Source organism: Otolemur garnettii, unplaced genomic scaffold (genome assembly GCF_000181295.1).
Source record: "Otolemur garnettii isolate 467f Iridium unplaced genomic scaffold, OtoGar3 scaffold00170, whole genome shotgun sequence".
Taxonomy (NCBI): domain Eukaryota; kingdom Metazoa; phylum Chordata; class Mammalia; order Primates; family Galagidae; genus Otolemur; species Otolemur garnettii.
Window position 1 is genome coordinate 2,251,512 of NW_003852565.1, and position 26,234 is coordinate 2,277,745.

Below are 26,234 nucleotides of genomic sequence, written 5' to 3' on the forward strand. Positions count from 1 at the left end.
TGCAGGAAGCATATAGTTGGGCCTTGGTTTCCCCTCCTCCCAACTCAGTCCCTCTGTCTTTTTATTGGAGAATTAATACGTTTGTGAGTTCTCTAGTTGGCTGGGTCACTGCCTTTGCTCTGATGTTGGGTGGAACTGTTAACTGGGCTTCACTATTTGGTGAAACCACCGACTAGACTCTGTTATCAGGCAAAGCTGCTGGCAAGGGACTGTGATGACTCCTGGTTAGGCTCACATGATGTCGTCTCCACCTGGGCAACTCACTATTTGGGATCTGCAGTTATGTAGGGCTGTAGGCCAGGCTCCAAGCTTAGGTGGAGTTGTTGCTTGGGAAGGATGGTACCAGAGGCTGTGCTGCTTAGACTTGCACAGTTAAGGATCGCCTCCCTGCCAGGTTGGAACCTTGTGGTCAGTGGTCAGCCTTTGGTTGAACTGAGTGTTTGACCCGTGTCAGGCAGGTCTTGTCCCTTTGCTTCTCTGGAATGTATGGAGTTTGAAATTCCCTTGCCTGGGTAAGGTGATTCATTAGCTTTTGGCTGAATGGAGCCACTTCTTAAATCTCACTACTTGGGCAGGGTCATTGCAGAGGGTTTTTGGCTGAGTGGAGTTTCTACTTGACTTTCTGGGTCAAGCTGGTCCAGCCTCTGTGCTTCTGCAAAGTGTGCAGGGGTGGGAGTCTTCCCCAACTAAGTGTGTTCCCAGGCTGGACATGGACACTAGCCAGCTAGGGATATCCTCTCCCACCCTGATCTATTCTTCAGTTCTTACAGTAAATCTTATTTTATCATGGTGGATAATACTGTTTAAAAAATTATCATTTGCCCCATGGTTAACTTATAACTTTTTCCTATAAAATCATTATTCAACCAGCCTATTAGAAATAAGAGCAACTTGTGACCTAGTCACAATGCAATGGCCCCTACTAAACATTTTGCTCAGTAAGCTTTGAAATTTTTCTACTCTGGTGAAATATGGACTGTTCTCATGGTGTTCCTGCCAGTGTTTTAGTGATTTATCTTTTCTATATGTGTGTAACACAGACATTCTCAATGCTGTGTTTAATACTAAATTCAGATTTAGCATTAACATTTTCCCTTTCCATAGCCCACCCCTATTTCAGGCTGGATCCTGCATTGGCAAAGGGAGGGGACTTGGCACCTCACCCTCCACTCCCTGTACATCTCTTTCCCCTTCGCTACCAAGTTTGATAGATTATATATGACTTTTCTAATTTTGTAGGTTTATTTTGGGAGGTGGAGAAAAATGGATAAAATGTTTTATTTTAACTGGTACCATTTTCTGGTGGCTTAAGTACTCTCTGTCTTGGAAGATACTGGGATTGACTCTTCTCCAGAAGATTTCTTAACCAGCATTGGCTGTTGGGGATGGAGAAGCCTGTTTTTCTATCCATGGAGTCTCTTGGGACTCCTCCACATAGCTCTGGGAATCCATCCTTTAAGTCATCATTTCTGTCTCTCTTCGTCCAGAGGGGTGGGCCTTATTGTAGATAAGGCCCTTCATTTCTTTCATGTAGGTCACGTGTGCTCATCAGGAACTAGGCCTGCATGTCTAGAGTAAAAGGCTAATTTCTATTCAGTCCACTTTTGCCACCTCAAGACTAGTTTTCTGACATATGAAGCAGGCACTGTTACTTCTTGACTTCTACTTGGAAGGTGCCACTTCTCTTAAAGATAGATGTTAACTCTCTCAAGAAATTTATTCCCAAATTTCCTCTCTCATTAATCTGACTTCTATTGACTTCATGGCTTGCATGAAGTTTCCAAGAAACAGGAACCAATTTATTGATACTTCCTAGGTACCTTATCCAATATAGAGGTGATGGACAGAATCCTGCTATGGTCTTAATGTCCCCTCTAAAACTCATGTTGAACCTTAACCCACATCATGGCACTATTGTAAGATGGGGCCTTTAACAGATGATTGGATCAAGGTAATGTATAATCCATTCATGGATTAATGGATTAATAGGTTTCATGGGAGGGGAATGGTGGCTTTATACAAAGAGGATGGGCACCTGAGCTGTCACATGAGCACATCACCCCTCTTTCCATGTGGTATCTGGGCCACCTTGGAGCTCTTCACAGAGTCCTCACCAGCAGGAAGACTGTCACCTTCTTCAGGTGGATCCTCTCAACCTTGCACTTCCCAACCTCCAGAACATTAAGAGATAAATTTCATTTTTTATGAAATACCCAATTTTAGGTATTCTGTTATAAGCAATGGAGAATGAACTAATGCAGGCATTCTCATATATTCATTCATATGTGAGCCATACCATATAGACTCTGTTAAATACATTAATGGATTGTATGTCTTTATGCTTCTTTTGCATTTTATCATAATGAATCAAATAGACTTCTCCTTGTTTGTTCTGGGAACAAACAATAGATATGGCAAATATCTATTTCTAAAAGGGTTGATGATCTTGTAAGTATTTAAAGACTTACCCATAGCTATATATTAAATATGGAATATTTTTGAAGGAAACTTTTAATAAATGCATGCTACTTTGAAAAGCATCTTGAATAACATTTTCCACTTGGACACACATGGCTTTAGTTTCTGTAATACTTACGGTTGTTCTCTTTAAGTTTTCTTTTTGTCTCGATCTTGAGAACTCATGTTTTTCAGAGAAATATCTTTTTTATCTGAACTTTGCAATCATTAGCATGCATATGTGCATTGTTTTATATTTTTAAGCTGCTAAGAACGTATTTTTATAGTCTCTTCATTTATAATTGTGTTCATTAGAATCCAGAAATATTTATCTATTTTATTTATATATTTAAACGTCTTGCTTTTGATTTTATAATTCTATTCATTAATTTCTATTATATCTTTATAAATACCTTCCTACTTCTATTTGTAAAGATTTTATATGGGGAAGCAACACCAGCAAAATGGCAGACTAAGAAGCTCTAAAGTGTTCTTCCTCCATAAAAAAATCAAAGATACCTAGAAGTTATCTCAACCAACCTTCATGGCCTTTTTACTTGCCATTTTCCCCATTTACTCCCTGGAGGAGCAGTTCAGTCCTGAGCATGCGGCCTTGTTCCCAGTTCTCCCTCTCCCATCAGAGGGAGCAGACCAAACCTTGCCATGTATATATGTTCTAAACTGTCTGGAGGATGCCTGGGGGACTAAAGCAAGATGCTCATCCCTGTTCTCCACATCTCAGAATGTAAGCAGAGAAAGAGACAGGTGATGCTTACAAAGGCAACAAGATGAAGACAAACCTTGTGGAAAGAGATTGGAATGGAAACATAAAATAGACCACCTAAAGCTCAAAGGAGAAAGTGGGATCAGACTTTTAGGGAAATTGGGTGATTCAAAACAGCCACATACAGGAGAAGTTAGAAAAGCACACAAATGTCTGTGCAAGACACATGCTCATGAAAGCCCCAAGAACACCTATGTTTTTGCTTTCACGTGGTCCCCAGGGTGAGCCTCGCTGAGTGGTTACAAAATGCTCCAGCACACAGACAAAGACTGAGAGAGGTGGCTATTCTCTGTTTCTGATTTGTGTAGATTTTTTTGTTTATTTGGTTCAGCTCTTGGCACTCAAAGAAATTATTGCAAAAACATTAGCTGAGCATCAGCTAAAGGAACAGAGATTTCACTGATAGCACTTGACAAGGAATCTTCTTCTTTTGAAGTGTCTCAAAATAAATGGACTACTAAATATGGAAACAGTGAACCTTGGGAAAAGGGAAGATTCTGATTTTCAGAGTTATTACATTATAATAATTACATGCCCAGTTTTGAGGGCAAAAAAAATCAAAGCTTATAAAGAAGAAGGAGAACATGGTTTATTCAAAGGAGTGGAATAAATTGGCAGACACCCAGATGTAGGACTTTAAAGACTTTAAATAACCTGTCTTAACTAGTCAAAGAGGTAAAGGAAAACATGGACTAAAAACTAAAAGGATGTGGGGGAAATTATATATGAATAAAGTTAACAAAATAAAATAAGCAAAGAAATAGAAATTATGAAAGGGAAACAAACAGAAATTGTGAAATTGCAAAAGACAGTAACTGATAGGGAACATTCACCAGAAGGGTTCAACAAGATATTTGAGCAGGTCAAAGAAATAATCCCCAAGCTTGAAAATCAAGCAGTTAAAAGTTGATTCTGAAAAACAAAAAGAAAGAGGCGGGGATTCAGGGACAATGTAGCTGACCAGAGACACTGACTGTGGGACCATCTTATAAAGAAGGAAGAGTTTTAAATGAAAAAGAAAAAAATCTAACAAACTAGCAGTCATACAACAGGTGCAATTCCAAGGATAAACACCAGAACCACAAGATTCCATGAGAAGTTGCAGAGCTGAACAAGAAGGAGCAAGATATCAGCAGAAGACAAACTCAAAGACACTTATAGCTCAGTAAGAAGGATTTGGAAGGAAATGGTCTGTCCTTCATGTGGAACTAGGGGGAACCCTGAATAGCAACTTAACCTTCTGCAATAAGAATGAAGCAGGAAGCATCATGTTACCAGGCTGTCCTATGGTGCCATAGTAACCAGTACAGCATGGTGCCGGCAAAGGGGCAGAGGCACAGACGGATGGGAGCAGAGAGCCCAGATATGAAATCATCCTTATATTCCCATCTGTTTCTTGACAGGGTGGTTAAGGACATACACTAGGAAAGAGCATTCCTATTCAATCAGTGGTGCTGGGAATACTGGATAGCCATGTGTGGAGGACTGGAGCAGGCTTTGCACCTCTCTCTACTCACAAATGTTGACTCATGATGGATGGAAGACTTAAGCCTGAGGCAGGAAACTATGGGAATCCTGGGGGAGAACGCTGGAGGAACTCTTCTAGATATTGGCTTGGGCAGGGAGTTTATGAAGAGGACCTCAGGGGCAATCACAGCAGCTGGAAATAGGACTTGATCAAATTGGGGGGGCTTCTGCACAGCAATAGACAGACAGTTGAAGGAGTAGGTAGACAGCCCAAGAGTAGGGGAAAATATTCACATGCTGTCCAGCTGATAAAGGACAGATAACTAGAATCTATGGGGGAACTTAAGCATATCATTGAGAAGCAACCGGACAACCCTATTAAGGGGTGGTTGGAGGACATGAACAGAGAATTTTCAGGAGAGGATATACCAATAGCGAAAAAGTCATGGAAAAATGCTCAATGTCTCTAATCATCAGGGAAATGCAAATTAAAACTTATTGAGGTACCACCCAACTCCAATGAGACTGGCTCTTATTAAAAAGGCCTGAAACAATGAATGCTGGTGTGGATGCAGAAGGAACTCTTGCATGCTTTTGGTAGGACTGCAAACTCATACAAGCTCTGTGAAAAATTATGGAGATACCTGAAAAAGTGAAAGTGGACCTACCATTTGATCCAGCAGTCCCACTGCTGAGTATATACCCAAAGGAAAAAAGGTCATTTTACAAAAAGGACACCTGCACTCAAATGTTTATAACAGCACAATTTACAACTGGAAAGATGTAGAGACAACCAAAGTGCCTGCCAATATACGAAAGGATTAGTAAAATGTGGAATGTGCTTACCATGGCCTGATACTCAGAAATTTTAAAAAATGGCAATCTCGTGTCTTTTGTGACGACCTGGATGGAACTGGAAACCATTCCTCTAAGTGAAACATCAGAAGAATGGAGAAAGAAACACATGTGCTCACTGCCAAACTGGAACTAATTGCTTAACCTGTAAGTGCACATATGGAAGTAAAACTCAGAGGGAATCAAGCTGAGGGGGGAGGGGACAACTAAATTCACACATACTGGTTACAGTGCATATTATCTGGGTAAAGGACACACCTTAACTCATTCTGTACAAAAACAAAGTAAGCAAAACTTATGTACCCCCTAATATTCTGAAATTTAATAAAAGGAAAAAAAAGATTGAAGAAAAGTGAACAGAGCTTAAGGAACGTGTGTGAAACCATTGAGCAGATCAAAATTGTGGAGTAAAAATCAACATATAAAATTCAATTGATATCTATATACTAATGATGAACAACTCAAAAAGGAAAAGAAGAAAGTCATTCCCTTTACAACAGCATCTAAAAAAAATGAAAAACGTAGGAAAAAATTTAATTGTAGAGTCAAAAGACTTTCATGTTAAAAAATAAAATGTTGTTGAAAGTATTTGAAGAAGAAAAATAAATGGAAAGCCACCCCATGTTCCTGGATCAGATGGCCTACTGTTAGGATGGCAGTACTCCCTCAGTGATCCACTTTAATTCAGCTTCTATCAGAATTCCAGTGTCATCATTTTGCAGAAATGGAGAAACCCATTCTAAAATTTATGTGGCATCTCAAGGGATCCCAGATATCAAGAACAATCTTGAAAAACGAAGGCAGGTGGAGTCCTCATATCGCCTGATTTCAAAACCTACTGTAATCCAAAGAGACTGGTCCTGGCAGAAGACAATACATAGGAAACCAATGTAACAAAATAGAGACCCCCAAACAAATCCTGGCCCTTGACAAGTGCGCTCAGACTGTGCAGTGGGTAGTGGTAGTGTCTTTAGCAAACAGTGCTGGGCCAAACTGAATATACACATGTGCAATACTGAAGTTGGGCCTTACTTCATACCATGTACAAAAGTTTACCAAAATAGATCAAATACCTAAACGTAACAGTTGAAACTATAAAGCTCTTAGAAGAAAACAGGAGAAAAGCTTCATGACATTGGATTTGGCAATAATTTTTGGATATTACAATAAAAGTATAAGCAAGAAAAGAAAAAAGTACGTAATCTAGACTACATCAGTATTAAAGACTCACATGCAAAAAAGAACACAGTTGGCAGAGGGAAATGGCAGCCCACAGAGTTAGAGAAAATGTTTGCAAATTATAAATCTAGGAAAGGGTTAATGTACATACTACATAGATGTGTCATAAAAGTCAACAATAAGGACACAGGCAAACTGGTTAACCGGTTTTATGTAAGCATTCCAAATTGTATATAGAATCAGCAGATTATGCCCCATAAATGCATTAATGTACACAGTTAGGATTTAATAAAAAATTTTTACGAGAAAAAAATAATGAAAATTACATGTTAATATAACTAATATGTTTTATGAAAATTATGTTTTACAAAACAAAAAAAATGAGTGACGGACTTTAACAGACATTTTTCCAATGAAACTGTACAAATGGCCAATAAGTACATGAAAAGAGGGTCAACATTTTTAGTCGTGAAGGAACTGCAAATCAAAACTATGATGAGATACTATTTTACATACATTAGCATCATGGCTATTATTAAAAACAAGGAAAAGAACAAAAATTGGCAGAGCCAAAGAGAAACTGGAATCCTTAGGGACTCGCTGGTGGTGATTTAACAGATTCAGTCACTGTAGAAAACAGTATGGTTGTTCCTCAAAGTAGGGTGGATCACCTGAGCTCACAGGTTCAAGACCAGCCTGGGCCAGAGTGAGACCTCATCTCTAAAAATAGCCAGGTGTAGTCCCAGCTACTCAGGAGGCTGAGGCAGGAGGATCACTTGAGCCCCAGAGTTTGAGGTTGCTGTGAGCTGTGACACCATGGCACTCTATCCAGGGTGAAAAAGTGAGACTGTCTCAGAAAAAAAATTTTTAAACCTAGGGTTCAGGAGTGCCACCTCGAGATATATACCAAGAGAAGCAAAAGAAGTGATTCACACATAGTGCACCAGTGTTTATAGCACCATTACTCACAGGAGCTAAGTTATAGAAACAACCCCAATGTCCACCAAGAGATGGATAGATAAAATGTGGTTTCATACTCGCTGTGGAATAGTGTTCAGTCTTAAAAAGAAATGAAATTCTGAAACACGCTACAACACAGATCAGCCTTGAAAACCATATGTGAGTGAGCTAAGCTGGAAGGAAAGGACAAATACTGTATGATTTCACTTGTAGAAGGTTCTAGAATGGGTCAATTCCTGCAGACAGAGTGGACTAGAGATTTACCAAGGCGGGGAGGTGGGGTGGGTAGGAGGAAAGCACAGGAAGACTGGTCAGTCAGTTTAATGTAAGCCCAAGAGTGGGTGGGTGGTGGGGTGGGTAGGAGGAAAGCACAGGAAGACTGGTCAATCAGTTTAACGTAAGCCCAAGAGTGGGTGGCACTGCTTGGGACAAAGAAAAAATTCTAGAAATGGGCAGTGGTGGCTGCACCCGAGTGTGACTGTGCTTAATGCCCCTGAATGAAATGGCACATTTTATACTGCATATGTTTTATTCCAATTAATAATATTTCTTTATGGTTTTATGTTTCATTTTTTTTCTTCTATATATATTTAATTGATGGTAATATGTACATTAATGCATTTCTGGGGTGCAGTGTGGTGTTTTCACATACAATTTGAAACATTTCATCAAACTGGTTAACATAGCCTTCATGTCATTTACCTAGTTATTGTGCCCAAACGTTCATATTCTGCTCTTAGAAAGGTTCACTTGTATCCTTGTAAGATAAACTACAGAAGTGATCCCTCCACCCATTCCCCTCTCCCCTCTCCCTCCCCCATCCCCATATTCTTAGGCTGTTATTAGGTTATAGCTTTCATATAAAAGGTATAAATTACTTTCATAATAGCGGCTATGTTTCATTTCATCAATAATTTGTTGATGTGGATGCCTTTTATTTCTACCCTGTTTAATAAGGATGCATTCCTTACCCGTTTCATCTCTGTGTCTTGTCTATCAACTTCTCACTGTTGCTGGAGCTTTGTTTTTTACTTTGTTTTTGCCTTTGGAGGTAAAAAAGTTCTACAAGTTCTTCCTCTCCTTTCTCCTCTGACTATGGTCTCCAAGCCAGCACCAAAATCACCTGAGAACATTGTCCAGGAAATTCAGAATATAGGCCCGTCCACAACATTCTGACTCAGAATCCAAACTGTAACAAGATCTCTCAGTGATTCGTGTGCCAATAAACTTTAAGAAGCCTGCCATGTCATTAAATGATTTTCAGCCATGTCAATTCTACTGTCCTCATGTTTAATTCGGCACTGTGGGCCAAGGCAGGCAGATTGCTGGAGCTCAGGAGTTCGACTAAAATATAAAAACTAGCTGGGTGTTGTGGCAGGCACCTGTAGTCGCAGCTACTCGGGAGGCTAAGGCAGGAGGATCACTTGAGCCTTGAGCCCAGGAGTTTGAGGATGCCGTGAGCTGTGATGACGCCAGGGCACTCTAGCTCTTCTGTGGCTGGGCCTCCTTGCATCCCACTCTGGGTGGCAGCTGCTTTTGTCTTTGCCTTCCATTCAGATGCTCTTTCATTCTCTCTGCCCTTGTTTCAGAGATGCCGTGTGGGCTCATACCTTTTGGTACCCAGACATGTAGCTTCCAGACTTTTCAGCTTTCATTTTCTATGCTTCCATAGCTTTTTAAAGAAGACCTTTTTGTTGTGTTCAGAATGCTTATTCTTAGACAGGAAAGATCCGTTTAAGCACAGTAATTTTCTAGGGACGGTGTGGATGTGACGATCTTGACCATTTCAGGGTCATTGTCATGTGGGAGCTTTAGCCTTTCAGGTACCAATCTGAAGGTGAGGTTAAGGTGCTCCATTTGTTACACTTAATTGCCATTTACTGACAATGGGTCTTTCTCTTTGAGGGGAGGGTCAGCTGGCAGGCCATGAATTCAGACAGGCTGTGGTGTTGTACTTGAAACAGAGACTTGACCGACACACATGTGGTATCTTCCAGTGGTGACTTTCCTTCACGCCTCTGGGTCTCCTGCTTTTGCCGACATGTCCCCAGTCATCTTCATCCAGGGAGGTTTGTTTCTAAAGCAAGAAAGGCCGAGCGCCCGCTGTGGTTTCAGCCCCGTCCAGAGGAGCTCCCTGTGGTCCCGGAGACGAGCCTCATGTGTGCCGTTTATTAGCAACCGCCACTCACACAAAGGTGGCTACTGAGAACGTGAATGTGGTTAGGACCTCAGGGGAACTAAAGTTTTGATTTAATTTAATTTAAATTCATTTAAACTGTAAGTATAGCCACACATTGCTAGCAACTGTGATTTGGGGCAATGCAGTTTTGGATTGTGAAGCCCCCAAATGCTGTAATTAGACCCCTATAGTTGGGGTGACTCGAAGTGCTTTCCTGATAATCTCAAACTGTTCTCCCCCCCTCTTCAGAGGGCTGAATCTGGGGTGTTTTCCTTAAGAACGTCTCAATCTATCTATCCAGACAGTTCCTTTCCTGGGAGGCACTCTAGGATCTAAGACGTTGATTTTTTAAAATTTCAGATTAATATTTGGTTAAATATTAACCAAACAATTAGGTTACACTTGTTAGGTAAGGTCCCTGTTGTAGTTGTGTCCCTCCCTGAGGAGTGGTGCCATGTACCCCTACATTGTGTTGGTTAGGTGGGAGCTCACCAGTCCCCTTCCTTCCTCCTCTCACCTCCTCCCTTCTTCCCCCTCCCTCCAAGTTGAATTCAGTTGAGTTTGTCTCTTGTATGAGCATATATTAGTTCTTCTTCTGGCTTCATATTAGTGTTGAGTACATTGGATACTTGCTCTTCCATTCTTGGGATACTTTACTAAGAAGCATGTGTCCACTTCCATCCATGTTAATACAAAAGATGTAAAGTCTCCATCTCTTTTATTGGCTGAATAGTATTCCATGGTGTACATATACCACAGCTTGTTAATCTATCCCTGGGTCAGTGGGCACTTATATTGTTTCCACATCTTGGCCATTGTAAATTGAGCTGTAAAAAACAATATGGTACAAATGTCCTTATGATAAAAGGGTTTTTTTTCTTCTGGGTAGATACCTAGTAATGGGACTGTGGGACTGAATGGGAGGTCTAGTTTGAATTCCTTGAGGATTCTCCATACTTCCTTCCAAAAACGTTGTTTTAGTTTGCAGTGCCCCCAGCAGGGGAAAACACACTTAGGTTTTAATAGCACCGTTGCCAGCTATTGCCTTTGCGTGGGCATCACCATATTCCTTGAAAATTAGACAGAGGCACATCAGGCCTCCCTTGCCTGATATGAACACTGATTTCACAAAGATTGGTCTTCCTAAGTGACGGCAGATTTATCTATGCTTACATATAGAAACATTAGAAAAATGCCATCTAATAAGGGTTTTACTATCCTGTGCCCCTCCTGAGAGGTCGCAGGCTGTGATTCCTGTTTATAGGTTTTCCAGCATGCAGTTCCTGGTATCAGGTGTCCACTGCTGCTCGAGAGCTGCGTAACATCTGGCCACTCTGAGTGCTGTCCATGCCCCTTGCCTGTGTATCTGGGTGGTGAATGAGCATCTGTGGGCCCTGGCTGGCTCCCTCATAAGTGAGTGTGTGGGACCAGTTAGCTCATGGGGTCTCTCTGAAAGGACGAGTGGGCATCTCAGTCCCGCTCCCTCTGTCCCTTCTTCTGGAGGGACCACCTGACCCTTCTGGGCATGACTGTCTCACAGCAGAGACAGAGGCTCAAGAGGAAACCAGAAACACAGAAGGCCTCCTTGGTCCTAACTATGAGACTGGCACACTGTCAAGTTCAAAGTCAGCTCATATGCATGAGGTGGGCAAACAGAGGGCTCCACTTTCAAGAGAAATGCAGATGGGGGAATACCAGAATGAGTCCTGAGAAGGAGGGACGAATGGGTTGCCACCATGGTCAGCCAGCCCCAGTGACTTTCTGAAGTACTTACCTTAAGAAAACGCTTGATCTGAATCATTTAACTTAGATCCTTCATTGTAGCATCCAAGTTCCTAGTCCTGGAAACATGACAGCCAATTGACATCCAGTGCACCTGGCATCTGGGAACCAGGAAGGAAGATGATGTGAGCTGCCATGAAGTGGTGGCAGAGGGCCCAGTGGTCATGTCTGAAGCAGTACTGTGGCACTGTCTCATAGCCAAAGATACAACTCTTGGCCAGATCACTCAAACATTTCTGCATTTCAAATGCAGTGCAGAAATCACACAGAAAATGCTGCCAGCCTGCTTCCTGGCCCTGTTCATTTACCTTGACTGATCAGAGAGCCTGGGACTCCAGAGAAGGAAGCGTTTCATTGCAACCTCACTGCAGCTGAAGCCATGAAGGGTGTTGATGTTGGATTCGATTCTGCAGGGCTCAGTTCTGCAGCAAAAGGATCTGCATAGACCACTGGGCCATAAAAACAGTGGATATTACCCAAGTGTCTTGACCAGTGCTCCTGCTGCGAGTGCCTGTGAGGGGGCCAAGTGTCCTCCCTGACTCTTACATTTGGGACCTTGAAGCCAAGAAGGGCCAAACTCCCTCTTTCTCTTTCCACGAATTTTTTTTTTTGAGTCCCACTCTGCTGCTTACACATGGGCTTCGTGTCTCCAAAGTCGTCTGTTCAGTGAGTGTTTGCAGAACTCCAGCTGAGTGTAGAGGTGCTACTCTAGGTCTGGAAGAGAGGGCCCTGGACAAGGGAGAAGACGTCCTGCCCTCATGGGCTCTCCTGGGGGTGACTGAGGGGCCAGCAAGTCAACAGATTGGCACCCTCATTTCTAGACGGTGGTAAATGTGATAAAACATTAGCGGGAGGAAAGGTGGGCAGAGAGAACTAGACACCAGCATATTCTGTTTCTAAAGGCTTCTCTGCGAAAGCTGCTCAAGCTTCTTGCCATCCATTGATCAGCTGGGATGTCCGAAGCTGTGCTCTCATTGGACATTTGAATCTGTCCTCTCCAGTATTGGCAGTGAATCAGGAAGGTTCGTACAAGCGGGAGAAGGGAATGTGTAGATTGCTCCATTCCCTGTACGTGTGCATCCCAGACTCAGCCCCCACCCAGCCTTTCCCAGAAAGTTTACGAGGAGTGATTTTTGCACCTAAGTCAACAAGTGCATGTTCCAGACAGATGTTTGAGCAGCATGTTCCTGACCCACCAACAGCGGCATTTTCAGCAGCAGCCCCCACCAGGTGGTTTGTGGAGGAATCTGTACTTGTGCGATTACATGCCCCAATCATGATTTGTAAATTGGTGGATATTTAAAAATAGAAGCGCCGATGCCAAAGAGTATTTGAGAAGCTTAATACAGTTGAGATAAAATGAAAAACCCTTCAACACACTGAAGTCCCTGGACCTTGACCTTTTGATCCAGGCTTCCTCACTCAGCTGTGCAGGGAAGGGTCCCCCGGAGAGTCGGGAGAAGGTGTGCAAGGTGGTGTGTCACCAACATCACATAAATGACTTGGAAGCTACTGGGGATGGTGTTACCTGTATGTCAAATTTATTTCTGGCATGTTCATACTTTTTTAAAAAAAAATTAATTATTTATTTTTGTAGTTTTTGGCTGGAGCTGGGTTTGAACCTGCCACCTCCTGCATATGAGGCTGGTGCCCTACTCCTCTGAGCTACAGAAGCCACCCGCATGTTCATACTTTTAACTCTTGAACATGTCTCCAGACTTGTATTATTTATAAAAGCAGGATGATCTGATAAACTACCCTGTCTACAATGGGTGGGAGACAGGATTGTCACTACGCTTACTATGGGAGCAGCGTGTAGAATATGTTCTCCATTTACTTAAATTTATCTCCAGCCATCACACACACATATAAAATGGGAATATTGTGGGTATGTGTTAACAGACATGCAGATGATCCGTGTGTATCTACATTTATCTGTATGGATTGCCCCACCTTACTGCTCTTCACTCAAAACAAGAACCTCGCTTTTTGAGTAGGCCTTCAAAAGTTAAATATATTTTGTACTTTTTAAGGTAGAAGAGGTGATAAAGGCACAGTGGTGTAGGGTCCATGCTGCCTGGACCTGAAGCCCACGCCTCCCTTCCAGTGGCTTTGTAAATAAGGCAAAACTGTTTCTTTCCGAACCTTGGTTTGCTCGTCTGCCAAATGGGAACGATAATAATAATAATGATAAGACCCCTATGTTATGGTTTTCATGAGGTTAAATGTGGGTTTATTCCAGCATGTAGTGCAGAGCTGGGCACTGAGCAAGGGCTGAGCCAGTCTTAGTAAAGCGGGAAGAGACTGGGAGTCCTCTGGGGCGGAGCTGCTGAGTCGCACCCGTTCCTGTGATGTCCCATCTTCCAGTCCTCCCTCCGCTCTTTACAATGATTTCTACTTCCTACCTTCAGCATGTGTGAAGTGGCACTATTTCTAAAGAAAGGGCATACTGAATGCAGAGATACCTTTTCTGTCACTTGGCCACCATCCTCCTCTGGTTTTCCATCAAGAGTGTCCTGCAGCCACAGAGACTCTGGGCACTGCCGTCTCAGAATAAACAATAAAAACGAACGGCACCTGCTTTGCTCCCCAAAGCACCGGAAAGCAATACTGCGGGACCCTGACCTCGTCCTCCTGGAGTCCAGTTGGTTGGCTTCACCACAATTCCTTAAACATAGGAATGGAATTCTCAGATGACAGAGGGCTGGGGAAGTGGAGCTGCATGTGGGTTAAAGTCTCATCCCAGGACAGAAAAACTGTATTTTCTAGGGGAAAACATGAAGAGGTGTGTGGGAGCGTTAGGGATTTCACCTGGAGCCCAGATGCCGTCTCCCCTGGTCCTTCCTCATTCATGGGGCTTGAGTCCTGCAGTCTGTTCAATTCCTCGACACTTCCTCTGATTTCTGCGGGGTCCTAGGGGTGAGGGGGGCAAAAAGTGATTGATTCACTCAGAAAGTCCACTCTGGAGCCTGTGATGGGCTCAGCCAAGGCGAGTGTGGGTTTGGTGGTGGAGGACGGGTGCTGCAGGCTGCACCCCCGCTCCATCCCTGCACCTGCCCCACCTCACCGCTTCCTCAGTCCGTCCATCCGCCAGGGTCTGCTTCTCTTCAAAGCTTTGTGCCCACGTCCTGAGCACCAGAAGCTCTTGTGTTTCACTCTCCATCCTGAGAGGGTTTCTGTGTATTTCTTCCAGATGAAGAAAAGCAGCAAATAGATGTGTCTACCTTATTCCTCAAGCAAATGGAAAAAAGCCTCCAGAACGAGAGGACCTGAGCAACAGCTGTTCTGTGGGAAAAACATAGTAGTTGCCTTGCTGGAAAGGAGGCCTCTCCCACCAATTCTTCTATCCTCCTGCCCTCCCCTCTTGGCATTTTCCATGGAACATTCCGCAGGACTTCTGGGCTGGGGGCCCCCAGGCAATGTGTGTGTGTTAGGGGTGGTTGGAGGGGGGGAAAAACAGTAAGTGGTAATCTTGTTATTGACTCTGCTCAAATGAATAGGTACCAAAATACAGAGGAAAACATAAAAATTTTTGAATGTTGCCATAGAGGTCTTTTTCTCTTCTTCATAAAACGTCCATGATTTTAGTAGAACTTTTTCTACTTTTGCCTTGGCGATATCTTGTGCGTGTGTTAGGTTGCCAATATGCCATTAAACATGCTGGAATTTAAACGTGTGAGGCTGGACCTTCCTCTGGCTAGAAAGGCAGGTACCAAAGAGCCACGTGTTGATTTCAGAGTTCAGGATGCAATGCTCGCCTCGACTCAGGGGTAACTGGAGGTATCATGACATTTGGGAGGAACACACTTTCACCATGCTGTGGGTCCTGGAGTGAGTTTGCATAGCACACACAGGCAATTTCTATAGAAAAAGTCAGCATTGGCCCATTTGCTACGTATGTTGACGTTTTTCCTCACTTCTTTTCTCTGGCATTGAGAAGTAGAGCTCTCCTCAGCTTGCTTGCCTGACCAGATGCTAATCAGACGTGCCTTATTTCCTTAGCACCTGTGCTGGGGGTACACGAAACAAGCCTCTTGGGCGTGGCATACACCTGGTGTCTTGTAGGTGTTTGGTTAAGGTCTGTTGGCAGGAGCAAGATTTGCTCACATTTCCTGAAGTTGGTTTGTTGTTGAATATTCAGAATGAAGGCCAGTCACAGAAAGCTGAGTACTGGGCTTCCAGGACGTTGAAAGCTGGAGGATTGTTGAGGATTCAGGGTGGCCCTAGGGATCCTGGACAGAAGCATTTCCACCATCCATCGTTGAGTAGGCATAGGCGGGACACCCGTTGCATGGTCCTCCCTAAACTTCGGGAAGCCACTCCCTGGAGACGTGGAGGACACACCCAGCACATTGATTTGTAATCAACATAGAAGGCAAAAATTCTCTTTGAAAAGATGGATGGTCACATGGTGAAACACTCTAGAATGTTGGGATTTAGCCTAATGTACAACTGTGTGTTACACAATGGTAATGGAGTGGGGACAAACAGAAGAGTGGCTGAGAGTTCCAGGGGGCATCGTAGCTACTTCAACATATCAGACAGAAGGTTAGAGACCTTGGCGCTGATACCTAGTGGGTCTGGTCCCTTGGGAATGATACATAAATTCTCTCTGTAATAGAGAGACTAGAGCACAGTTACACAGGAGACAAAACAAAAGTTAAAGAACTTCCTTAGAAACTCCTTTCTCTGGCCTTAATTATCCAAAGTCAGTAAGACATGGTAAATAATTTTATAGGATTTAAAGGTTTTGGTACTACTTGGTACTATCGTTAATAACCATGTATATCAGAGACTCAGAAATTGCTAAGAGGGTAGATCTTTGTCTTCCCATCACAAAAACGATAAATATTTGATATGTTATATTAACATATGTAATGCATATATAAATATTAATGTATGTAATGTATATGTTAATCACCTCAATTTAGCCATCCCACAGTGTATAAATATTTTAAACATCATGCTTTACATCATAAATTATACAACTTCTACTTGTCAATCAAAAGTTAAACTTCTGAAAAAAATGAAATAAAGTTTTATGTTGTTTTTCTTGATAAAGCTGGTGTATGGTATACTGAAAAAAGTTTCTTATGGATTCAAGTTTCTCAGTGTATACCGTGAAGACGTGTCAGGTGGACTTTGGGGAAGGAGCTCCTGGGGGGGCTATGCAGTAGCAGTTGGTGTGCGTCCCTCTCCTCCTCGGTAATGCCTTCCCTCCCTGTGTGTTTCAGAATCACCACGACGGCCGCCTGCATGATGGACCTCCGAAGGTACCCGTTGGACGAGCAGAACTGCACCCTGGAAATCGAAAGCTGTGTGTATCTGCACCCGGCTGCTTTCTCATTCACTCTCTGTCCTCTGTCTTTTTGTCATTATGGTTGGCGTCTTTTCCAAGGCATCCATAATTTTCTTGCTACAGTTTTTAACTAAATTAGAGATTTAATTCTCCGCTCTTGGAAATTTCTCTATGAGAGCGAGAGAGTCAGTGTGAAAGACTCTTCATTCTAATCTGATTAAGAGAGTCTCTTTACCGTGCTGAATATAAGAAAACAAATGCCCCTCATCTCAGCCCATTCACTGCAGAGCCCACACACAGCAGGATGCAATTTTCTTAACAATATGCTTCATCACTCGCGAGTGGCTGCGTGGCTGGGACCTGGGCAGCCAGAGTAAAGCTCATCTTCCCTCAGGACCCCGGCTTTACAGGGGCTTGTTTCTGCATCTCAGCAATTTTCTTCAATTTGAGTAACATTCAATGGCTAGTCCAGGATGGAGCACTTCTTCCTGTATGAGGGGTGGGAGCCGCATTCACAACCTCTGACATGGTGTCCTTCCTGCTACCCAAACGGCACCTCCTGGCACATCAGGGAACTGTTGTCCCTGTCACTTATCTTGGCCTATTACAGACTGGCTCATAATTAGTCTCAACTGGACTCAGGCTTGTCAATTTTTGTACTAAACTTTCAGTGGATAAACGACTCTGCAATATCATTTGGTTCGATGTAAGAAGGGCATGTCTTTGTGGATAATAATGCTGAGAAATTGTGCTGGTGACAGTGTCCAGACCCTGCACAGGGAGGCCCACTGTGCCCACGTCCAGCCTCCATCATGGTCATGCGTTCTGAGAGCTGCGCTTTCAGGGAAGGTGGGGCACATAAAGTCTCATCGAATGATGCATAGTGAAATTGGGGACATTTGCTGGAGAGGGCAAGAGGCCGGGGAGTGAGGTGAGGATTTCCCAGTAGTTGAAAGGACCTACTAGGGAGTGAAATGGAGTCTGTGCTACCAGGGGGCACAGCTCCGGTGAGTCAGTGGAAGTTTCAGGATGGGAAATTAAGTTCGGGAGCAGCTCCTGTTTCCACCATCTGGTCACACAGTGAGTGACTTCTGAGAGTGCCGTCACAGAGGCCTCCCTACAGGGTGCCAGCCCCACAGGCTCTGCCGAGAATCTGTGGGTTGTGCACTTCTGTGGAAGGAGAAGTCTCCGGTCTTCTGGTGGCCTGACTACACACAGCTCTGGGTCAGAAACGCGCAAGAGAAAGGTGTGTCTTTTTATTTCTGTGCTTGAGGGCAGATTCACTGACCTGAGAATCCATCCAACAGCACATCCGGACAGCCACCGCATATGGTGCTGTTGCAGCCCAGGGGTCCATGGAGGGACGGCATGTAGAGAACAATTAGACAAAAAAACCAAGTAGGGACAAATGCTTTGAGGAATGGGTAAGGAGTGATGTGAGGTTGCTTGTGAGATGGCATGTCAGGGAGGGCTTCTGCAAGGAGGCTTTAAGTTAAGACGCAAACGTGGGGAAGAACAAGCTACATGAGGATCTGGAGGAAGATCCCACAGAGGCAGAAGCCCTGGGCACAGCACGCTGGTCTGAGCCACAACAGGAGATGGGTGAGGCAGGGCTGGGTAAGGGAGTGGAGGCAACAGGGGCCAGGCCTGGGCACTGTCCACATCCTTGCAAGGGGTTTGGGCTTGTTTTTCTAATTGCATTAGGGGCATGTGAGGTTTTTCCACAGAGGAATATGCTACCTACCTTGTAGTAAATTGGGTTTTTATTGAAGAGAAAACCGCAGAGGGGACTAAGGAGAAGGCATTAGCCATGGGGGACAGTCATCCTCACAGCTTGGTCCATGTGTTTGGTCTAACATCAAATATTGAATGAATACCCCAACATTGTATTATATGCTCAAATCAAAAAGTGTGACAGTGAGATGATGTTTTTCTACAGACTTGTGTTCTAACTGATGTTATGGTAAAGTTAACCTAATCTTTTAGGAGACTCCTGGGTGTCACAAGGTCATCCAACTTCATTGCTCTATTTACTCACACTCAGTAAGCAATGATGAGAGACAGAGAGCTGGGAGCAGAGCTGTAATGCAGCTGGTGACCTCTCCTTCTTCTGAGGAAACCACTTGTGAAAATTTCCTAGGGTCAGGAACATCCCAACAAAAGACATTTCTAAGGTAGCAAACCCTGGGACCAGCAGATGGAACCTTGCTCCTTATGCTCTAAGAGTCTCTCCTAGAATCAACCGTTGATCAGCTAAATTCACCCTCGGGCTTTGAACTTTTCAGTAGCACTTGAGAGGAGGTTGCCCATTCCAAATTCTTCATACTTGAGTTCTCTTACAATTGTCTTATTCATCACACTTCAATATATTTTAAATTCCCCTCAATGTGATTTCTGGGCCACCCCTGAAGACATACTTTGCAAATAGAACTTTGGTTGGACCACCCAGCCTCTGTAGTTCTCTACTTCTCAATAGCAGCCTACAAATCAAATAGTAGAGGAAACACAAGAATATTTGAAAGTTAGTTATTTGATGCCGCTTCTCATAGACAAGCACGTTAAGCAGATGGACTTCAAATACGACCATTGTATTAGTGACAGTTAATTTAGGTGTCCATTTAGACAAAGTGGTGATGTTTCATATCCTCAGACTCCCCACTGCTCTCTCTTGACAGATGGCTACACCACAGATGACATTGAATTTTACTGGCGCGGCGGGGACAAGGCTGTGACGGGAGTGGAAAGGATCGAGCTCCCTCAGTTCTCCATCGTGGAGCATCGACTGGTCTCGAGGAATGTCGTCTTCGCCACAGGTAAGTCCTGTCTCCGCTAACAGTCCCTTCAGGGACACCTGCTGTGCTGGTGCGATTGCCATGAGGGAATACTCTACGATACTGGGTAGTCCAGAAATCCAGAGAAGGACCATCGTCAATCATCCCTCATCATTGCCTTTCTGGATATCTTGGGGCATTGATAAACTTTGATGGGAATGACAGATCAGCTGAGAAAGAGATGCTCTCTGGGACTATTATTAAAAGGTCAAATGACAGAGGGCAAATGTAACCAAGGAATGTTTGGTAACATTGGAAATGCTCATCCTTAGGTAGACAAGAGGCCAGGGAAGGCCTTGGAAGCAGGAGGGCAGGAGAAAGAGGAAGAATGGAGGAGGTGGGCACTGTTCTCCTCCTGGAGTAAAGCCACCTGTGCTCCAGTCTGGGCAGTACGGGAAGTAGTGTTGTGTCCTCAGACGTGGTCACCTTCTCCTGATGATATGTTACCCTGGCCTGTTTCTCTATCCCCTCTGTATCAATTGCCCCGAGACTTGATGGTAACTTCTGTTCCTCAGACTCCTTTTGCTGAGGTCTTACTAAATCACAACTGTGTGGATTTACCACATGCAGTGCTGTCTGAGGGCGTTGTACTCACCGCATGCTTTGCATTATAATTGAGACAATAATGAAAATGCTTCCTAAACTATGAGGCGTTACAAAGACCACAAATGCTGGGTTGAAAATGCTCAGTGAAGGCAGAGCTGTCCATATAGCTTGAACAACAGCAAGCGGGTAGAAGCTAGCCCTGATCCTGTGCTGGAACCCGTGAAATCTGCAGGTAGTTTGACCCTCCTTGTCCACAGCCACTGGCCTCCCAGTCTTGTGGCCAGCGCTGAATCATTCCTTACCTTCATCTGGTGCTGCGTCCTCTGGAGAGCCTTTTGACCCACTTGAGCCACCACACTGTCCTCCATGCTGGGCAAGGTAGCTGCCGCACATACTCAGCACTGGGCTGAGCACCCCCAAGCCCCGCTCACAGCTCACTGTGCCTGTACCCTCAAGGACACATGTCTTGGTCACGGCTCCCCTCCTCCCCACTCCCATCTTGAGTGATGCTAGACATGCTGTGGTTATGTGGCCCTGTGAGTCAAGGTTGTCACCAGCATGCCTCCTTCCTGCTCCCGCCTCTGAGCTGCACACAAAAGCCTGGGTGCTTAAGACACCAGTTTGGTCTGCTTTTATGCAGGGATGCTTTATCCCACCTCAACAGCTCCTGCAAATGTCTGTGTAGTCCCCTGTGGAGAGCACACCAAGGTGCTCACCTTGGGTAGACAGAGAGAGGCAGCAGAAACATGAGCTTATAAGGAATAGTGTCCACAGCCAAGAAAATTGCCATGTGCTGCATTGAATAAAATGATACATTACTTCCAAAACTGGGATTCAAACTGTTTCATGCTCCAATTGTATAAGCTCAGAAGATGGAGATCATATCCTCTCAGTGGAATAATTGTGCCAATCCGTGCCTTTGCCTAGAAAATTGCAGTGACGGCCATTAGGGTGCTGCCACGAAGATTTCTTATTGTATTTTCATGCAGCCTCATCAGACAGCCAGATGAAGTGTTTGCAGAGGGTGCCCCAGCTTCCATGGGGGTTCTGTGGCCACTTGGAATGGCCTTACTGAACCCATCAACTCAAAACCACTCTTTCTAGGTGCAATCTCTGCCTTCCTTTTAAGTATGTACATGGTAGAAAATATACCAAATACGTCTGGAAAAAATATACACCCTGGATGTGGGCAGAACCCTTAACCTGGTCAGACCCACAGGGCATCAGAGTGTGGTGTCCTGTCCTCTCTGCAGTGTGTCTGAGCTCCTGCCTTTTGCCTTCATTATCAGTTGGTAGGAAAACCTCCCCACCTTCAAAGGGCCTGCACTTAGAAATTAGTGCAATTTATTTATGGCAGAAGCCACACCCTTTAAAAAATAGTTTGATATCAAACATCATACTAATTTTACTTTCTATACTTTTCTGAATTCATGAGATTCTGATCAGTAAACAGGGTTAAAGGACTTTCTAGTCTGATATAGAATTCTCCAAGGATGGATTAGAAAAGAACAGACATTCTAGAAGTTTATTGAGACCAGGCTACAATATCACCAGGCCATGGGAAGTTTTCATCCCCATTATGGTCTTATGGCGCCCCACCCTGCATGTGTCCGCAGTTGACCAAGACATCATTATGGGGTGCATGACCACAGTCTGTTTTTCTTCCTGCTCTAGATGAGTTTGTGATTTTCTCCTTGTCTTTGGAGTTCCTTGGCAATATGGTGGTGTGCCAAGTTGTAGTTTTCTCTGTGATCCTCCTCTCGAGTGTAGATCTTGAATCCGTGGATTTCAAATCCTTGTTTTGAAGTCTCTTGGCACTTTTGGACCATAATCATCCATCATCTCTTCAGATACAACTTTTTCTCTGTTCTGTCACTGCTCTTTGGGAAGCCCAGTGGCACATGTCTCATAGCTTGTCCTTATATCTTCTGCATGTCATGCTTCCTCCTGTGTATTGCATTTTATTTTCTCATTTCACTCTGGAAATTCTCTCTTCCCTTACCTTTCTGGTAGGCAGTCAGAGGCATTAGCAATCTAGGATAAGCATCATTGACTTTCTGCGCTGTGGGTAATTGTGACTTCAGATTCAGTCTTTGAATGTGCATGAAACCTTCTGGTTTATCTTTACATCTTGAACAGGACTCTATATAATTATAACCAAGCCAAACTGTAAGAGGTTTACAATGGTTTACCTTCTTGAATCCCTGTCTCCAGTTTTTGCCCATTGGAGTCTGTCAGATGTTCTAATTAGCTTGTCATCTTTTCTTTTCTAAAAAGTGCTGCTACCCAAAATACAAGGCTCTCTTCTCTGTTTCTTTTTTCTCCCAGATCTTGATACAGATTTTAACTGGCTTATTATCTCTCCAGTACCTTCAAGGAAATGTATTTCAATTTGTTCCATTTTTTCAGTCATTTTTAGTAAATGTGTTTCCCATACTGCAATACCTAACATGGTTTATTTTTTGCCCCTCTTTATTTTTTCAGAAAAGCTTACAATTGTTTCCATATTTAATTCTTATTTAGTTTGGGCTATAAACCCATGAGAGTAGGAAAGAAGAAAATTTATGGAAATTTTTTTATGATCATATTTCAGAAAGTATAAATTACTTAATTCTCTATTTTTCTAAAGACATTAGATAGAGGAAACATTGATACAGAATAGTATGATATTGAGGAAAGTACTTCAAAGCTCAAAATCAGGATTTTGCATCTTTGTAACAGTATTAAGATATGGAAGTATGAAGAAAGCATTTGCATGGTAGACAGGTGAGGGGATCAAGTTAAAAGAAAAAGTGGATTAAATCTATTTCAACAAGCGTACTCAGCTAAAAATGAAAGAGCCCCTAAAATGTCACTCTAGATACACAGGTCAACAGATTGGGACTTCAGTTTCTTTTTGGCTTTGAATATGTGTCCTGCTGACCAGAAAAATTTGGAATGTATGGTTTTTTCCAAATCTGAAATTGACTCCTAACTTTTTAATTGCCTTTGAGCTGAAAGATTGAGATTTTTGTAAGATTCATGGAGAACAGGTTATTTAATATGCTTCCTTAATTATGTGGTGTTTTTATTTTTTTCCCCTTGTGGTACATTTGGACAGTAATATATTCTGACTTTATTTCAAAATACTTCAGCCAAGATTAGAAGAAAAAGAGAAGGATCCAAAATGAATGATGATGATGAAACGTTTCAGTTAAGATACGTGAATCTTCTATTCTTCCAAAATCAATTTTTAAAATGCTGTTTTGTCTCTTCATTAATGATCATGACAAATTATGAAATTTTTAAAATCCACCCATCCCTCGCTTAACACATACACTCAAATTTCTTTAAGAGTCCATTTGTGATCTCCAAGCTTTAGTTTTAATGTAAACTAAAGTCTCTTGATAAAATTATTGCCCCCTGGGTCTCTAAGTCCCATCTACTAGAAGTATTAAAAAAACACATAAAATAGGCAAAGAAGGAATGACTATCTGTCTCCTTTTCATACAGTAGAACCTCTGTAACTTGACCGCCAGGGGACCTTACCAAACTGGTCAGCATCTAGAGGTGGTCAGCATAAGGAAATAGACTTCATCTTTTAGAATTGCCTTTAAGACATCCAGCAGAATTTTAAAAATATGCTCAGTAATAAAAACTCTTGATGACAGAATCAGAAGAAGATAATTCACTCTACAGGGAGAAAAAGGAAAGAAAAAAGAAACTTGCATTTCCTAACTGTGTATTTTGGGTCAGATAGTATGTTTTGTATTGGATATAAATGAAGCCGTTACCCAATAAAATACATATAGTACATATGTTTTCCTTATAACAGATTTATTGATGTACAATTCACATACTACATAATTCCCTCATTTAAAGTGTACATTCAGTGACATTTATCTACCTACAGAGTTATGCAGTCCTGATCAAAATTAATTTAATTTAATGTTTATTTTGTTTTTTTTAAGGATATAAAAATACAAGTTCATTTTATATTAAAGAGAGGGAAGAGAGTGGGGGAAGAGATGAGAGAGAGAGAAGGGAACAGAGAGTCGAGAGTGAGAGTGCAGAAAATTTGGGGGAAGAAACAGATTCAAAATTAATTTATGAATATTTTTATCACCCCCCAAATATACACTGTACCCATTACAGGTCATTCCCCATTTCCCCCCACCTGTGCCCCCAACCCGAGGCAACTGCACTAATCTACTGTTTCTATGAACTTGCCTATTCTGTGAAAACATTTCATTACTTCACATAATGGGATCATATAAGGTCACTTGTGACTGGCCCGTGCTGTGGCACATATTTGTACTTCATTCCTTTTTATTGCTGGATAATATTCTGCACTTTTTAAATCCATTCATCAGCTGACAAACAAATATGGATTTCACTTTTTGGGTACATGTATTAGGAATAAGGCTGCCATCTGTATTCAAGTATAAGTTTTAGTGTGGGCGTATGTTTTTATTTCTTTTAGGAAATGAACTCCTAAGTACTCTTAGGAGTGGAATTGTTGAGTCATATGATAAATCTATGTTTAACCATTTGGGGACTGTCACACTGTTTTCTAGAGTGGCAGTGTTATTTTGCACTCCTACTGGAGGTATTACAAGGGTTCTCATCTGCCAGTGTCCTCACCAACACATCTTGTTGTCTGTTTGATTGTATCTATTCCAGTGGATATAAAATGGTACCTTGTTGTGGCTTCGGTGTGCATTTTTCTAATGACTAATGATGTTAAGAATCTTTTCATGTGCTTTTTGGCCATTTGTCTGTCTTTGGAAAAATATATGTTTTGAATATTTTATTCAAAGCCTTTTCCTGTTTTAAAATTTGCTTATTTGTCTCTTTTGTGTGCAGTAGAACTTCCACCATTGACCACCACCCTGCATTGACCATCTGTGCTATCAGCACAGCAGGCCTCATTCCTTATGCTGACCATCTCTGTATGCTGATGGGTTTGTGCCGTCCCTTGGTGGGCAGCTCATAGAGCCTCTATTCTATTCTGTATCCAAGTTCTTTGTCAGATATGCGATTGCAACTATTTCCCCTCATTCTATGGTTTTTCTTCTTACTTTCTTGATAGTATCCTTTGCAGCATAATAGTTTTTAATTTTGATGAAGCATAATTTATTTATTTTTCTTCTTTTGCCACTTATGGTCTTGCCTTGATTTTTTTACACACAAGGATACAGAGAGTCTGGGAGAATAGTCATCTTCCCAGAAAAGAAATACCCCAAATCTGCTGTGGGGCTGGATTATTCAAACATCCTCATTCTTTGCCGCCATGTCATGTTTTCAACATTGTGGTTTTACTGGAAGCTCAGAAAAGAATGATGGCCTGGTTGAGACAGTCTTTGAAACTTTTTTTTTTTTTTTTTTTTTTAGCTCTAGTGCTGTATGTTTTCTTCTCTTTTTAAATTTCCTATATTCCCTTTCCTTCATGAATTTTTTGGTCAGTATGTAATAAAGTAACTAGTAATGGGAGTGAGAATTAGTAGCATTCTTAAATTTCAGGCCGTGGAAGGAATATAGGAATATGGGAAGGTGAAGGAATACATTTTATAAAATACGTATTACTGTCATGTTTGCAAAGTGATAGAGACTCTTTTATAAACTGCTGATAGTGGCGGGGTACATTGGTGCGACTCTTTTGCACAGTGATTTGGCAGTGAAAAGATGGTGTGATGAAGGACCCAAGCACAGCAGTGTGTGAATGCTCACGAGCATCCCTAGTGACAGTCCCCACAGTGGCTACCTGGATGGGGAAAAAAGGCATGTGCCGAGGTGAGCTCGGATGTAGTTGCTAAAATACCAGTTCATTACTTTACTGCTACGTCTGAGGAGCTCTTATCACTCTGCAAAGCTAGTGTAATTCTCTGTGTCCACCTTTAATGAGTTCTTCAAAAA

At 42.6% G+C, this 26,234-nt stretch overlaps 1 protein-coding gene across 2 annotated transcripts in view; it reads left to right on the forward strand.

Annotated features, from left to right (window-relative positions):
* Window positions 1-26,234, forward strand: part of GABRB3 (gamma-aminobutyric acid type A receptor beta3 subunit) — a 255,533-nt gene that overhangs the window by 203,977 nt on the left and 25,322 nt on the right. For both annotated transcript variants that reach the window (XM_003800161.1, XM_003800160.2), the window contains exons 5-6: window positions 16,898-16,980; window positions 19,638-19,775. In XM_003800161.1, the coding sequence (XP_003800209.1) occupies window positions 16,898-16,980; window positions 19,638-19,775 (221 nt within the window). The remainder of the gene's footprint in view (window positions 1-16,897; window positions 16,981-19,637; window positions 19,776-26,234) is intronic.